At 46.2% G+C, this 14906-nt stretch overlaps 1 protein-coding gene across 5 annotated transcripts in view; it reads right to left on the reverse strand.

Moving 5' to 3' along the window:
• Positions 1–14906, reverse strand: part of PDGFRA (platelet derived growth factor receptor alpha) — a 53823-nt gene that overhangs the window by 16411 nt on the left and 22506 nt on the right. For all 5 annotated transcript variants that reach the window (XM_043572626.1, XM_043572628.1, XM_043572627.1 and 2 more), the window contains exons 7-16: positions 14661–14850; positions 10708–10823; positions 9243–9369; positions 7130–7323; positions 6274–6368; positions 5936–6068; positions 3427–3531; positions 2931–3041; positions 1929–2082; positions 993–1159 (exon numbers count right to left, since the gene is read on the reverse strand). In XM_043572626.1, the coding sequence (XP_043428561.1) occupies positions 993–1159; positions 1929–2082; positions 2931–3041; positions 3427–3531; positions 5936–6068; positions 6274–6368; positions 7130–7323; positions 9243–9369; positions 10708–10823; positions 14661–14850 (1392 nt within the window). The remainder of the gene's footprint in view (positions 1–992; positions 1160–1928; positions 2083–2930; positions 3042–3426; positions 3532–5935; positions 6069–6273; positions 6369–7129; positions 7324–9242; positions 9370–10707; positions 10824–14660; positions 14851–14906) is intronic.

Genomic DNA, 14906 nt, shown 5'->3' on the forward strand with positions numbered 1-14906 from the left:
TGACCAGGGGGAGGGCCCAGGCCCAGGAACACAAAATCGAGAGACTGGTCAACCTCAGACCCAGCAGGACGTCCTCCCCACTCCAAGCCTGGGATTAGACGGGGACCTGGAAGGGTCTCCCCGCAGCAGTAGTGGGGCAGTCCATCTGCTATGGGCATCGGTTAGGCTCCCTGGAGTTCACAAATCAATGCCACTATGCCACATGTTCATCTGTTTTGAAAGATTAGATGGGATCTTCCTTCAAACAACGTTCAGTACAAACACTCAACACCCTTGTCAGAAAATATAACCTTAAATTGTCTACCTTCCAGCTTCTGTCACAAAGTGGATATTAGCAAAGCCAAAAGCAAGGGCTACTGAACTCATCGATATCAGAGACTTATGTGATTAAAAAATTTTAAATACTATTGGGAACCAATATAAGGTAGCCAACTTTTAAATTTACCAAGTAAGGGCACTGAGGGGGGAAAAAAACATCAATTAACCCCATACTTTCATTAAAACACACACACACACACACACACACACACACACCAAAAAAAGGAAGATCGTTATATCAGAATAAATAATTCCTTAGAAGTTTTACATTTCAAGTAAATGAAAATGCATTGCATTAAGTTCGTCTTTATTCTTGTTCTTCCTTTCAAGTCATACCCCAGAAAGTTCTGAAGACACGTCACAGACCCACTTGTGCAAACCTGCATTTAGGGACCACAGCCTCACAGTCTGACTTACCCCACCTGCTCACCTTCCTCTGAGAATTTACCACTATCCGAAAGTAGAGCATGCCTATGAAACCCTCTGCAAGCCAAAATGGCATAAAGCAAAGAAGCAAATCCTCTTTGGATTGGTTTCTCTCGGCAGGTGAAAACAAATACTCACGTGGGCCTTTCATAAAAGCAGAGTGGCACGAACAAAACTTGCGGAGAGCAGGGGATATCTGAATCGTTAAGGCACTAGAAGAGGCAAAGAGGACACACTGACACTTTTACCTGACGTAGATTTCTTCTTATACGAGGCCGGGCGATCATACAGCGATCTCTGGATGTCCGAGTATTTAGAAACCTCTTTCCTTTCCAGCATGGGGACGTACTGTGTGGTATCAGCTTGCTTCATGTCCATATAGTCACCATTGTTTTCAAAAGATAAAATAACGTAACTGTAAAAACAGAAAAAGAAACCTGATTCAGGGTGCCCCTCGGGGGTGGGCATTCAACATTCAGTAGGGGACGACCAGGTGCCTACCGCGTGCAAGGTAGTGTGGTGAGTAGGGGGGCGGCCGGGGTGAGCAAAAGCAAAACCAGTGTGTACCCTTCACGTGGGGTGGTCTGGTAGATGAGCATTAATCAGTAATCACAAACACACGGGTCATCTACTCAGGTGTGTCTGTCCTTATTCTTGCTCCGTTTTACAATAAACAGGCCACAAACCCGGACCGCACGACCACACGGCTCGGGCAGACGTTTCCTGCTACTCCGTAAATTCAGTGCCAGTTTGGTGGCCGTCGAGTAATTCGATACAAAGGGAACTTGTACTTTCCGATCTTACGGAACCTGAAATCTACAGAGATCTTTATAGCCACCTGTAAGTTCCTGCAGTTACGATCACTACCACTGGCTTGATTTATAGCTGCAATTACGGGTCTTAAGTGGAACACACAAAAACAGCAAACTGGCCCCCAGAATGAGTCCAACTTTTGCTTCCATTCAAACCTCTCAGTTAGGCCTCCTCAGGTGATATCTGGTCCAAAACACCAGCACCGTGTCATGGGATGTACCGGCACATGTCACCATCACGGGATGACGGGCAGGGGAGCTGGACTCTTGCCACCTGCCGGCCCCGGATCTGCAGACGTGCCTTCTATCGCGACGTGGGTTCTCCCCACTTGTAACACAACGATTCACAGCAACGTGTCCCTCTGCACCCACCTCCGTGTGCTTTCATCAGCAGGGTTCAGCCCAAAAATGTCCAACTCTTTCTTTGGCTTCTCTGGGTGTCGGCTCAGGAAGCTGTCCCTATTCTTATGCAAATAGTTGACCAAATCCCCATAGAAGCAGTACTCCGTGATGATGTAAATAGGGCCTGTGGGAACCAAGGCCAGTTTAGAAATGGGTATGAAAATGAAGAAGAGAAAAGTCATGAAATGCTGTGCGCGCTGGCGAGAGATATCGCTCAAAAACAATGAGCTTCCATTCAGTGGAATCCAGGCAACTCCATTCACGGACTTTTACTTGTGGGCATGTTTGCAGGGAGAGAAGGAGGGTTTGAAAAAGTCTGGACAGGGGCGCCTGGGTGGCTCAGTCGGTTGAGCGTCCGACTTCGGCTCAGGTCACGATGTCACTGTCCGTGAGTTCGAGCCCCGCGTCGGGCTCTGTGCTGACAGCTCAGAACCTGGAGCCTGTTTCGGATTCTGTGTCTCCCTCTCTCTGACCCTCCCCCGTGCATGCTCTGTCGCTCCCTGTCTCAAAAATAAATAAAACGTTAAAAAAAATTAAAAATAATAATAAAATAAAAAAGTCCGGACAGGGGAGCCTAGGTGGCTCAGTCAGGTAAGCATCTGACTCTTGACTTTGCGCAGGTCATGATCTCACAGTCATGAGATCACTTGGGAGGCTCTCTCTCTCTCTCTGCCTCAAAATAAGTAAACTTTAAAAAACAAAAACAAAAAAGGGGGTGCCTGGGTGGCTCAGTCGGTTGAGCGTCTGACTTCAGCTCAGGTCTTGATCTCACAGTTTGTGAGTTCAAGCCCCGCGTCAGGCTCTCTGCTGTCAGTGCAAAGCCTGCTTCGGATCCTCTGTTCCCCTTTTTCTCTGCACCTCTCTCTCTCTCTCTCTCAAAAATAAATAAACATTAAAAAAAAAAAAAATCCTGGGCAGTCTTCCCAACTATAGATCTAAAAAAGATCCCTACCCCCAGGTCAGGAAACCTACCTGACTTGGTGCAGGCCCCCAGCAAGTTCACAATGTTTAAATGGGGCCCCAGGTGAGTCATTATCTTCAGTTCTGACATGAGAGCTTGTTTTTCACTGGATCTGGCTGTGGCTGTTGAAGAAATAAATCACGTATCAGTTCAACTGATTTACTTCCCAGAAAAAGCCAGCAACGTGGCTTTAATCCTGTGATTGGATGTCATTTAGCAAAGGGTCTAAAAGAGAAACACATAGTGACTTGGTCTAGACTCTGATAACTAATCCCAAGTCTTCAGGGAAAAAAGAAGTCACCAAAAATAACAACTCTTGATTTTCCAACGTACAGGCAACAAGAATAATTTAAATAACCCGACTGAGAAAAGAGTCTAACTACCCATGAAACCTGGAGTCGAAAGAACCAAGATCTAGTCCTAAGTTTGGCATTTACTGGCTGTGGGGTTTGGAGCGATTCACTTACTATCTCCATTTTCGAAGAAATCCCAGGATGGGGCACTTACGTTTTAGCATCTTTACTGCTACTTTCATGACAGGCTGGGACCGGCTCAATCCATAGGCAGTTCCTTCGACCACTTTCCCGAACGCACCAGATCCCAGGATACGACCTGTGGGCGATCAGAACCACGAACTCAGGCAGACGGTGGCGTCCCCTCAGTTCTAGTCCCCATGGCCAGCGCTCGCGGGGGCACAGCGGGGGCATTCTTCCAGCGTGGAGTAAGCATAATGATTCCTCCTAGTCACCATGTCAAGACCAGCACCGAACCCCCGGGGAAGGACATTAGCACGATTGCTTTTGTCAAATAACATTTGCAAGGAAAAGGAAAACGCAGGGAGGAATAAGGAGGGTGCAGCTCTCCCTGCGGTGAGCGTCCTGTCGGCTAGCTCCAGCGCTGGGCCAGACTGCAGGCTCCCATGTGCTCGTTTTCTGTGGCTCTCACCCAAAACCCCCTGCCTCGCTACCCTTCTGTTCTCCACAGGCATCTTTTGCATCAATAAGTCCTTATCCACTGGAAAGACTGCAGCATTCAAGATATCGCTGATTCCGAGGAATGACGAAGTAAACTTCAGGCTGGTGTCCTAGCTGCCTGCTTGTCAGAAAGCCCAGGCACAACAAAGGCTAAACACGCCCTGGGAGCAAAAGGAAATGGAAGCTGCTGTCTCCACTCTTAAAGAGCTCACAGTCTAAATCTTTTTTTAAGGTTTTATTTTATTTTTTGAGAGAGACAGAGAGAAAGAGAGAGAGAGACAGACAGCACAAGCGGGGAGGGGCAAAGAGAGAAGGAGACACAGAATCGGAAGCAGGCTCCAGGCTCTGAGCTGTCAGCACAGAGCCCGACGCGGGGCTTGAATCCACAAACACAAGATCATGACCTGAGCCAAAGTCAGACACCTAACCGACTGAGCCACTCAGGTGCCCCCAAAGAGCTCGCAGTCTAAAAAGGAATGCTTCCCAGAGTGGCCAGCCCCACCACGCAGAGCCAAACCAGGAAAAGACTCAGCTCATAAGGGACTAATAGCCAGAAGTAACTCTTTTTTTTTTTTAATGTTTATTGATTTTGTGAGAGAGAGAGAGAGAGAGAGAGAGAGAACATGTGCCAGCAGGGGAGGGGCAGAGAGAGGGGGAAAGAGAGAGAGAATCCCAGGCAGGCTCTGTACTGTTAGCACAGAGCCCGAGGTGGGGCTTGAACTCACAAACCATGAGATCATGACCTGAGCCGAAGTCAAGAGTTGGACGCTTAACCTCCTGAGCCACCCAGGCAGCCCGGCCAGCAGCAACTCTGACTGAATGTTTTCATTGTCGGAAGCTGCACCCGGAAAGGTACTGCTTCCCTAGCAACCTGGAAATACACAGGAGCAGAGAGAGACATAGAAATGCCTCTTAGCATATTAGGGATGTCGCCCTTTTCCACCACATTTTATTACTTTAAGTTCCTCGCTCCATTTTGTAAAATTAGGGGGTGGTGGTGGGGTGGGACTGGCAGCAGAGAGAGATAATAAAGAAAACTAAATTCCCAGCTGTAATATTTGAACTTGGAAGTAGCTAGGATACCATATTTGATTTCAGCTTAAGTAAGTCTCTAAGAAGACCTAACCTTGCCATACTCTGGAATGAGACAAGTGGATAATTAAACACTGCCTCTGGCATCCTCCGAAGTACATACCGTTAGCATATTCCTGATGACACAACTTCTAGCTCTTTCATTTGTCTTTGTCTTGTTTTCATTCATTCTGAATATGATTTAAAATTTTAAAAAAACCCTTGGACTAAAGCTTCATGTAGTTGGTCTCAGCCCAAGATTGCAATAGTTGAGAAGTTGGCTTGATTATTTTTACACGTTCTGCTTTGAAAAGTACCTATTTTATTTATTTTGAGAGAGAGAGAGAGAGAGAGAGCAGGGGAGGTGCAGAGAGAGGAAGAGAGAGAATCCCAAGCAGGCTCCAGGCGGTCACCGCAGAGCTCGACGCAGGGCTCGAACCCACGAACCTCAAGATGATGATCTGAGCCGAAATCAGAGTCAGACACTCAACTGCCTGAGCCACCCGAGCACCCCCAAAAAAGTACCTATTAAATATGTATATTCTAAAGAAGTATCTAATACATCCTCAGAATGTACTGGATTAAAATACCCTTTGTGGTTGTCCTCATTCGTTTCTCATCTCTTTTCAGTCACCGAAATTCGCCTCATTTTCAATTTGTGTCATTCCCAAAGCAAAGCCATTTTGATTGTTATCTTTGGCAGGACCTCCTCATATTCTCTTCTCCTCTTGTAAAATTTTCTTTAACCATAATTTGCTACAGGACAAGATTTAAAAAAAAAAAAACCCAAAAACTACTGCGGTGATGCAATTAACTCATTTTCAAGACAAAAATACTTCTGACGGCCAATTTCCATTGCCTAGTTCTTGCTAAGCAAGCCCAGATCCCTTATTCCTGCACAAGGCTATAAAAAGTAAAGTTACGTAGAAATCAAAAGGGAGTCTTGGGAGATCAGCCGGGTAGGCGCTTACCAAGCACTAGTCCATCTCTTGGAAACTCCCATCTAGAGTCATAAGGCAGCTGCATCGGGTCCACGTAAATATATTCATGTCCATCGGGGCTGATCGATTCAATGACCCTCCAACGAATTTCATACCTCGGTTTCTGTAAAAGACCGGGACAACTAGCTGGTGAATTACCAAAGTCCAAAGGCACCAAAGCTTAACTACAGCAAGGCGACCACACACAGTAGGACCGAGCGACACGTTCGTTCAACACGTAACGACTGAGCTCCTTCTCTGTGCCAAGCACTGAACGAGATTGTGCTGCTCCTTGTTCGTATCTTTCGTTCTCTGAAGAAAATATCTACCTGTTTCCAAATGACAACCAGGACAATGAGGGAGATGATCACAATCACCAGCAGGACCAGGACTGCAGCCGCCACTGTGAGTTCAGAACGCAGCGCTGGAGGAGAAAGAGGCATGGTGAAGAATTCGCACAAATGTGCCAGAGCGCAGGAAGGCGAGGGGGGCGGTGTGCCTGGGCCGGAACTCTCACACCGCTGGTGGAAAAGCAGGAGGCTGCTTGGCTTATTTTAGGGACGGGCGATAGCATCTCTCCATCACCTACGCTCATGAAACCAGTCCAGTCTCTTCCCTTAGCAGAGAAAGGGACAAAATTCAATCAACTCTGTGAAAGTGCACAAAACTGCGCAAAATGCCATACTTCCTCCAAGGGTGCCGCAGCATTAACATTCTAGACACAATGTGAACTGGGAATATAAAGACTGACAAATGACACTGAACGCTGTGTAAGTTCAGTTTATTTTGAAAGGCTGCAGTGTGTTTCTATCACTTCTGGCTTCATTATTATTATTATTATTATTATTATTTTTAAGAATTCAACCTGTCTCAAGGGTTGTAAGGAGCAACAAGGCAGAAGATCCTCCTTCCCCCTCACCACCCCTCCCCTCCCCCCCTCAGACTAAAGAGACTGAGCAGCTATCCTGTTAGACAAGCACAATGCCTAGGATGCTTCTGCGAGATGCAGTTTGGGGTCAAAATCTGAAAGAAAAGGGCTCCCATATGGATGCCCAGAGAAGGCCCTTTGAGATCATTCGGAGCTGAATTTCTGCCTTGGGGCTTTCATTCCTTTAGAACCCCATCTGGGACTCAAAGTTCTGGCTGAGGGAGGAAGGGCTGGGCTGACGTCTAAGAGCAACTCACTGGGAGCCACCAGCTTCAGCTCTCGGTTCTCGGCTCCAAGAAGATTCTTGGCCAGGCATCGAACGGCGATGGTCTCCTCCACTCTGGTGAACGTCACTCGGCCCTCCACAGTACTCCTGTCCCGGCGGTGGACCTCCGTGATGATGTTCGAGATGTTGTTCGCCAAAACCGTCCATGAAGTTTCGTTATTACATCTGGAGAGAAAGAGGACATCAGTGTAGAGCCAATTATCGGGATAACGGAGGTGACTGAAGCAGTGAGACTCCTCTAAGGTGGCAAGCAGTTCTGACCTTGCCTACATTTGGGGGTGCTACAGGTTGACTTTCTCATTTTATGCACATAATAACGCTAAAACTTGTTTGCACACGCCCAAGAGAGAATAACCTATAGGTGGATAAATGAAAGGTAACTGTTGAAACGTACACATAGGTCAACCTACAAGTTAACTAACTTGGATTTAAATTAAAAAAAAAAAAAAAAAAATAGGGGCGCCCGGTTGGCTCAGTCGGTTAAGCATCTGATTTCGGCTCAGGTCATAGTCTCACAGTTCGTGAGTTTGAGCCCCTCATTGGGCTCCTGTGCTGACAGCATGGAGCCTGGAGCCTGTTCCAGATCTTCTGTCTCCCTCTGTCTCTGCCCCTCCCTGGCGCACTCACTCCCTCTCTCTCCTTTCTCTCTCTCTCAAAAATAAAATAAAAGCATTTAAAAAAATAATTAAAAAAAAAAAGTTGACTGTTAGGAAGTACACGAGGTAGAAATAAGTTCAATCAAATATAACTACCAATCCCAAGTCTTGACCCCATGCGCAAACGGTATAGTTCCGCCTCAAGAATGTTTAGGGGCACCTGGGTGGCTCAGTCGGGTGAGCGTCCAACTCTTGATTTAGGCTCAGGTTATGATCTCATGGTTTGTGGGATGGAGTCCTGCGCTGGGCCCTGAGCTGACAGCGCAGAGCTTGCTTTGGATTCTCTCCCTCTCTCTCTGCCCCTCTCCTCCACTCACTCTCGCAAATAAATAAATAAATTTGAAGAAAATAATGTTTCACTGTCCCCATTTTCCACCCCTTGACAAAGCCTGGCTCCGTCCTTTTCTCTCCACTTGCACTGTCAACAGCCCGTAAGATGTCGCAAGGTTTGGAGTGATCCCTGGCTGAGTTACCAGAGCTAGGTTCCAGCTTTCGTCAAAATCTAAATCCAGGCTCTCAGCCCCGAGAAGGGGAAGGTCCAGGAGTCTCAGCCTCCAGCAGAAACAGTCGAGGCAAGGCTTCTGAACGCAACCAGTCACCACGGGTCAAAGTGGGACCATGTCGCTCAAGTGCCCATCATGGAAGGTTCACAACTGGGGGGTACAGGAGGAACCGGTGGGGTAACTCCTGCCAAACAGCAGGCAGGCAAATGACGTGAGCAGTCACGTGGGCGATATTTTCATTTACCTTCCCATGCCAGTCTAGCTACCAAATAAAGTTCACCATATAAGAAGTCAAAGGTGAAGTGGTCCAGGATAGTAAAAATCCTCTTATCGCTGTAGTCCTTTAAATTCCTCTTCTTTTCTTTTATTTCTTTAAATTTTTGTAAGCATTTTTAAATTTATTTTTGAAAGACAGAGAAAGATAGAGCGTGAGCAGGGGAGGGGCAGAGAGAGAGGGAGACCCAGGATCCGAAGCAGGCTCCAGGCCCTGAGCTGTCAGCACAGAGCCCGACGCAGGGCTCGAACCCAGGAACCGTGAGATCGTGACCTGAGCTGAAGCTGGATGCTTAACCGACTGACCCACCCAGGCGCCCCCATCTTCTTTTCTGATGAGGGACCTTTTGAGAATCTGGTGAGAGCCACGGACCTTCTCCTTACGTCTCTTCACGACCACACAAATGCACACGCATACATAACGTGCACATGTGCAGACCGGGCCCGGGTTTCGAACTCTACCTTGTAGTTTATGAGACTTAGGCCAGGTAAGAATCACAAATACAAAAAACAACAACAACAACAAAAAAAAAAAAAAAAAAAAAAAAACAAGAAAATGACCAGCAAGGGAAAGAAAATGCATTTGAAGTTCTTCCTATCAAGGAGGAAACATTCTGACCACACATGGAAAAGAAACATCTCGTTTCCATACTTCTTAATATCCTTGCAAATCATCCACTCGATATCGGGAAGAGGTGTCCCTTCTGCTGTGCATCTCACAGTCTGTCCCCCGGTGGCGCCATGGTGGTCGTCGACCAAGTCCAGAATAGACGAGGGAACTGCAAGAAGGGAAAAGAAATCAGAACGGGGTGGCCTGTGTCCCAGAACTCCCGTGAAACACAAGTTCAGAACTTGTCCATGTGGCACTTGAACCTACAGAGCAAGTAACCGCCCAAGAAGGGGCTGAAAGCAATTATGTGCATAATAATAATGCTCCAGTTCGGGCAGACCCACTTGGTTAAGAGCATTTTCACAGTTTCAGTGTTTGGGGATTTGTACCCTGTGGTGTTTGAAATCCGGAGTGAGGAAAGCAAAAAGCCCCTGTGGTTATTTGGCTTAAAAGGCAAAGAGGGCTCTTAAAATTGTATTACAGCTTGGGGTTTGACTAATGGATTCAGCTAGAGTATAATCTAAAGCAGCATCTACCAAAGTGCCTCTGTGGAATGTGACTACGTTTTAAAGATCAAAAAAAAAATTTTTGTTAATGTTTATTTATTTCTGAGACAGAGAGAGACGGAGCATGAGTGGGGGATGGGCAGAGAGAGAGGGAGACACAGCATCCGAAGCAGGTTCCAGGCTCTGAGCTGTCAGCACAGAGCCCGATGCGGGGCTCGAACTTACAAACCGTGAGATCATGACCTGAGCTGAAGTCGGTCGCTCAACTGACTGAGCCACCCAGGTGCCCCTAAAAGACGTTTTTTAATCCATCATCAAATAATTAGATTTTTTTTAAGATTGTATTTTTAAGTAATCTCTACACCCAATGTGGGGCTCAAATCCATGACCCCGAGATCAAGAGCTGCATGCTCTACTAACAGAACCAGCCAGGCGCCCCTGTGGTCAAACAAACTAGAAATATGCTAACACCTCATCACAGATTTACTGCGAGGGTCAACTGAGCCCACCTAAGACCGTCCCTGGCACACGGTAGGCACCTAGGTAAACAGGTGCTGAGCCTGAACGTAAACAGACTCAGGCACTCCCTCCTGCTAAGGGCTATTGTCCAATATCTTCAAAGGAAGCTAAGCAAAAAGGCCAAAAGTCTCCGGAACAATCTAAAGATCATCTGGACAAAAAAAAAAAAAAAAAAAAAAAAAAAAAGCATCATTTTCCTCTTCCCAGAACTGGAGGTGCCAGACTGAGAAGCAGGTGGTGTTGTAACCTAGGAATTCCCCAGTCAGGGTGCTTCAGAGCAGAGCCGGGAACTTCCCAGAACTGCGTGAATTCATTAAGCCCAACAAAGCTTTCCCTGACACGTGACATCTACACCCCCTGCTCCTCCCATGAAGTGTTGCTTTTCTCTCCACGACCTGGGCGAATAGCGCCAAACCCTCCCTGGGGGACACCCGTGCACTTATTCCCTGAGCTGACATTACCTTTGTACCGCCCTTACACACCTTGCGTTAAGAGTTCGAAAGTATAGCTCTTCACGTCGTCTTCATTTTGGACGACAATAGTGTAATGGCCACTGTCTTCTTCCTTCGCACGGATCAGCTTTAATTTGCTTCGATACCTGACAAGAAAAGCACTCTGTCTCAGCAGGTCGTAGCCAAATAGATTCCAGCCATTCAAGCAGTTACCACATTCAATTTAAATTTTGTTTTTGTAAAAAAAAAAAAAAAAAAAGGAAAAACAACTTATTTTCTTGACCACATCATCACTTTTCTGGGATCTTCGGTGCACTTTCTACATGTTGAAGGTCTGACTTATAGACACTTAATTTTTTTTTTTTTTTTTAAGTAGGCTTCATGCACAACATGGAGTCCAACGCAGGCTTGAACTCATGGCCCTGAGACCAAGACCTGAGGTGAGATCAAGAGTCAGGCACTTAACCAACTGAGCCAACCGGGCACCCCAACACTTAATTCTTTTATTTTTCTTTTATTTATTTTTCTTTAACGTTTATTTGCTTTTTGAGGGAGAGAAAGACAGTGCAAGCAGGCAAGGGGCAGAGAGAGAGGTGTCAGCACAGAGCCCGGAGCCAGGCTTGAACCTGCGAACTGTGAGATCATGACCTGAGGTGAAGTCGGACGCTTAACCAACTGAGCCACCCAGGTGCCACCGACACTTAATTCTTAAACAGAAGACCAGACATCTTGAGATGAGGGATAGCTTATGTGGCTAGAACACTGATCAGCTCTGGTAAGGCCTGACTTCTGAATGAAAGTAGACATATCCCACCAACTTCCCTTTAAAAAAAAAAAAAAAACTTCATGTTTACCTTTTAAAAAACACTTGCTTCTCCTACATATCCATCATTTAGGTGGTTCAGCCAAACAATGGGCCACCATTGGAAGAAACAATGAGGACATGGTCTATAAACTCATATGGAGAGGTCACCAGGGTATAACATTCTTACTCATTGGTATTTGCTTAAAGAAACTCTGGAAGGTTTCAGAAGAACCTAGTGAAACTAATAGAGGTATTTCTCCGCGTGGGGAGGCAGGGGGACCTGGGAAAATGGTGACAGGACGGAGTGAGGCTTCCTACAATGCACTGTCTTGATGTCCGAATGTTTTGAATGCACAAGATTCCATCACCTATTAAAAATAAATACATTAAGGGGCACCTGGGTGGCTCAGTCGGTTGAGCGTCTGACTTCAGCTCGGGTCACGATCTCGCGGTCCGTGAGTTCGAGCTCCGCGTCGGGCTCTGGGCTGACGGCTCGGAGCCTGGAGCCTGTTTCAGATTCTGTGTCTCCCTCTCTCTCTGCCCCTCCCCCGTTCATGCTCTGTCTCTCTCCGTCTCAAAAATAAATAAACGTTAAAAAAATTTTTTTTTTAAATAAATACATTAAGAAACTCCATTTCTTCATACTTTACTAAAGGGAAGTTTCCCCTAAAGACTTCTTACGTGTGTTATAAATGACATTTGGCTCTATGTACGTACATCAATAAAGTACTGGCCCATTTGATTTCTTTTCCTTCTCTATAAAACATCACAGCAGGAAAAGGCAACGGGATGGAAGGGGGAGAGCGCTGGTCAGGAAGCGAGGAGACCTTGGGCATTACTGCAATTCTCCATGCGTCAGCTTCCTTATGTGTAGCATGGGATAACTGTATGCATAGCGCACTGTCACTTTCAGAATCAGTTAAATGAAATTATATGTGTGAAAGCATCTTGAGGGCTCAGAAGTACCCTGTAAACGTTGAGTCGTCTAGCCCCAGGTGCTGGGCACCAGCACGGGGGGCAAGAGCACACACTGGGCTGGCTTTTCCTCTGCTGCACCATACTGGACAGGCTTCAGGCCTGGACTTCCTGAGTGAGTCCCCACAGGCGCTCCTGGCTACGCGTCACCGAACAGTCCTCTCACTCAATGCCTACACCTGCTCAGCCAAGAAAACTGGTGGATCCACTGGTTCTAAGCTTCAGGAAGCCAGACACCCTGACCTCACACTCCCTCCTCACAGTCCCTGGCCCACAATGGGAACAGTGGTATGTCCTAGAGGGACTCTTGAATCACTGCGACAGGCAGCTTTCCCGAACCTCTTGTTGGTGAGCTTTGCTCGGTCATTACTATTGATTATGGCTCGCGTATAGCACTCCTACAAGCGTCTAAGTGTTAGCTGTGCCAGAATTACCCTGTTCCTCTCTGGCCTCACACCTAATGGAAAGTTTAGCACTGCCCACCTCTTTGCACACCCTCATTTCATGTCATCAGAAAGCCTTCCAGATTCGGTATTCACCACTTTTTCCATCGCTGTTCCACAGAGGCTGTAAAATTCCTTTTTCTCAGATACCACTTCTCAACTGCACATGGGATTTAGTTCAGGAAGAAGAAAGCAAATCCCAAGATTAAGTGAACGGACGAGAAGGGTTCTTCCCCTCTTCCCTGAAGACTGGAAATCGAGGACTGACCTGTGTCTCCCTAGGATGGTTTCTGAGGACGGCACAGCGTGGAAGTAGCTGGTCCCTCAAGATGTACTTTCTGCCCTGGGATTCTAATCAGAGCTTAAAACTAATCTGCGAGGGGCCTCAAAATGTCATCAGGTCTAATTCCTTGCCTTGAAGCACATAAGGTATTATTAATGGGAATGCAAGCTGGTGCAGCCACTCTGGAAAACAATATGGAGGTTCCTCAAAAAAATAAAAATAGAACTACCCTACGACCCAGCAATGGCACCACTAGGCATTTATCCATGGGATACCAGTGTGCTGTTTCGAAGGGACACATGCACCCCCATGTTTATAGCAGCACTATCAACAACAGCCAAAGTATGGAAAGAGCCCAAATGTCCACTGATGGATGAATGGATAAAGAAGATGTGGTATATATATATATATACAATGGAGTATTACTCGGCAATCAAAAAGAATGAAATCTTGCCATTTGCAATTACAGGATGGAACTGGAAGGTATTATGCTAAGTGAAATTAGTCAGTCCGAGAAAGACAAAAACCATATGACTTCACTCATATGAGGACTTTAAGAGACAGAACAGATGAACATAAGGGAAGGGAAACAAAAATCATATAAAAACAGGGAGGGGGACAAAGCAGAAGAGACTCATAAAAATGGAGAACAAACTGAGGGTTACTGGAGGGGTTGTGGGAGGGGGGATGGGCTAAATGGGTTAAGGGCCACTAAGGAATCTGCTCCTGAAATCATTGTTGCACTATCTGCTGACCAATTTGCACGTAAATTTAAAAAAATAAAAAGTAGAACAAATTAATAAAAAAATTAAAAATAAAAATAATAATAATAAAATAATAAAAATTTAAAAATAAGGTATTATTAACCCTACATTACAGACGAGGAAACTGAGGCTGAGGTGACTTAACTCCACCCCTAGTTAAGAGATGAGAGCGGTATACTATTTTATCAGAGGGCAGGGATCCAAACTATAGTCGTTGTACATTTTCTCCAAACCAAATCTGGCCAGACTCTACCCTTATTTCCTGTGGAGGCCCCGCTAGGGCAGATGTGTTTCAAATTAAACCAGTGATGTTTTGTTTCATGTAGGTTTATGTGATAATGGCCTCGTCACTGGAATCACCAACATGTCTAGTTGCCACACAGATGGGGGATGCCATGGAATGTATTCAATCCAAGCGGGTCCAATTTTATGTTCCTCCCTCCATCCCTTCCCGGAGGCAGGAAACGGTCTTTCATTGGGAACAGAGCTTTTCAGTTCTTTCTTCTTATTTTATTGTTAAGTATTTACCAGCATAGTATTACCACATGGCAACGTGACCACCGAAGGTACCTGATTTCAAGGGTCTCCCGTGCTGGTTTGTTACATCTCCTAGACTGATTCTCGGTTTGTGCTGCGAAACACGCACGACCCTCGCTCTGTCTACAGACACACCATAAAAAGGACAGGCATGCGTGGGAAGGGTGTTTCTTTACCTTATTTCCTGAATCTTTTCTATGTCGGTGGTGATCTCCGTGAGATTTTCAATCAGAGTCAGGTTGTCCTTCAGCCAGGATATCCTGGGAGGGGGGTAGGCCTGCACGTCCACCACGAAATGTTTGACTTCATGCAGGTCGACAGCCTCCAACGGGCTGAAGTTGGGTTTGATTTCAATGAACCCTTTCTCTGTACAGGGAAGAGTTTCCATTAAGTAACGATTACCACATGATCGATCCTGAGCA

This window comes from Prionailurus bengalensis, chromosome B1 (genome assembly GCF_016509475.1).
Source record: "Prionailurus bengalensis isolate Pbe53 chromosome B1, Fcat_Pben_1.1_paternal_pri, whole genome shotgun sequence".
Taxonomy (NCBI): domain Eukaryota; kingdom Metazoa; phylum Chordata; class Mammalia; order Carnivora; family Felidae; genus Prionailurus; species Prionailurus bengalensis.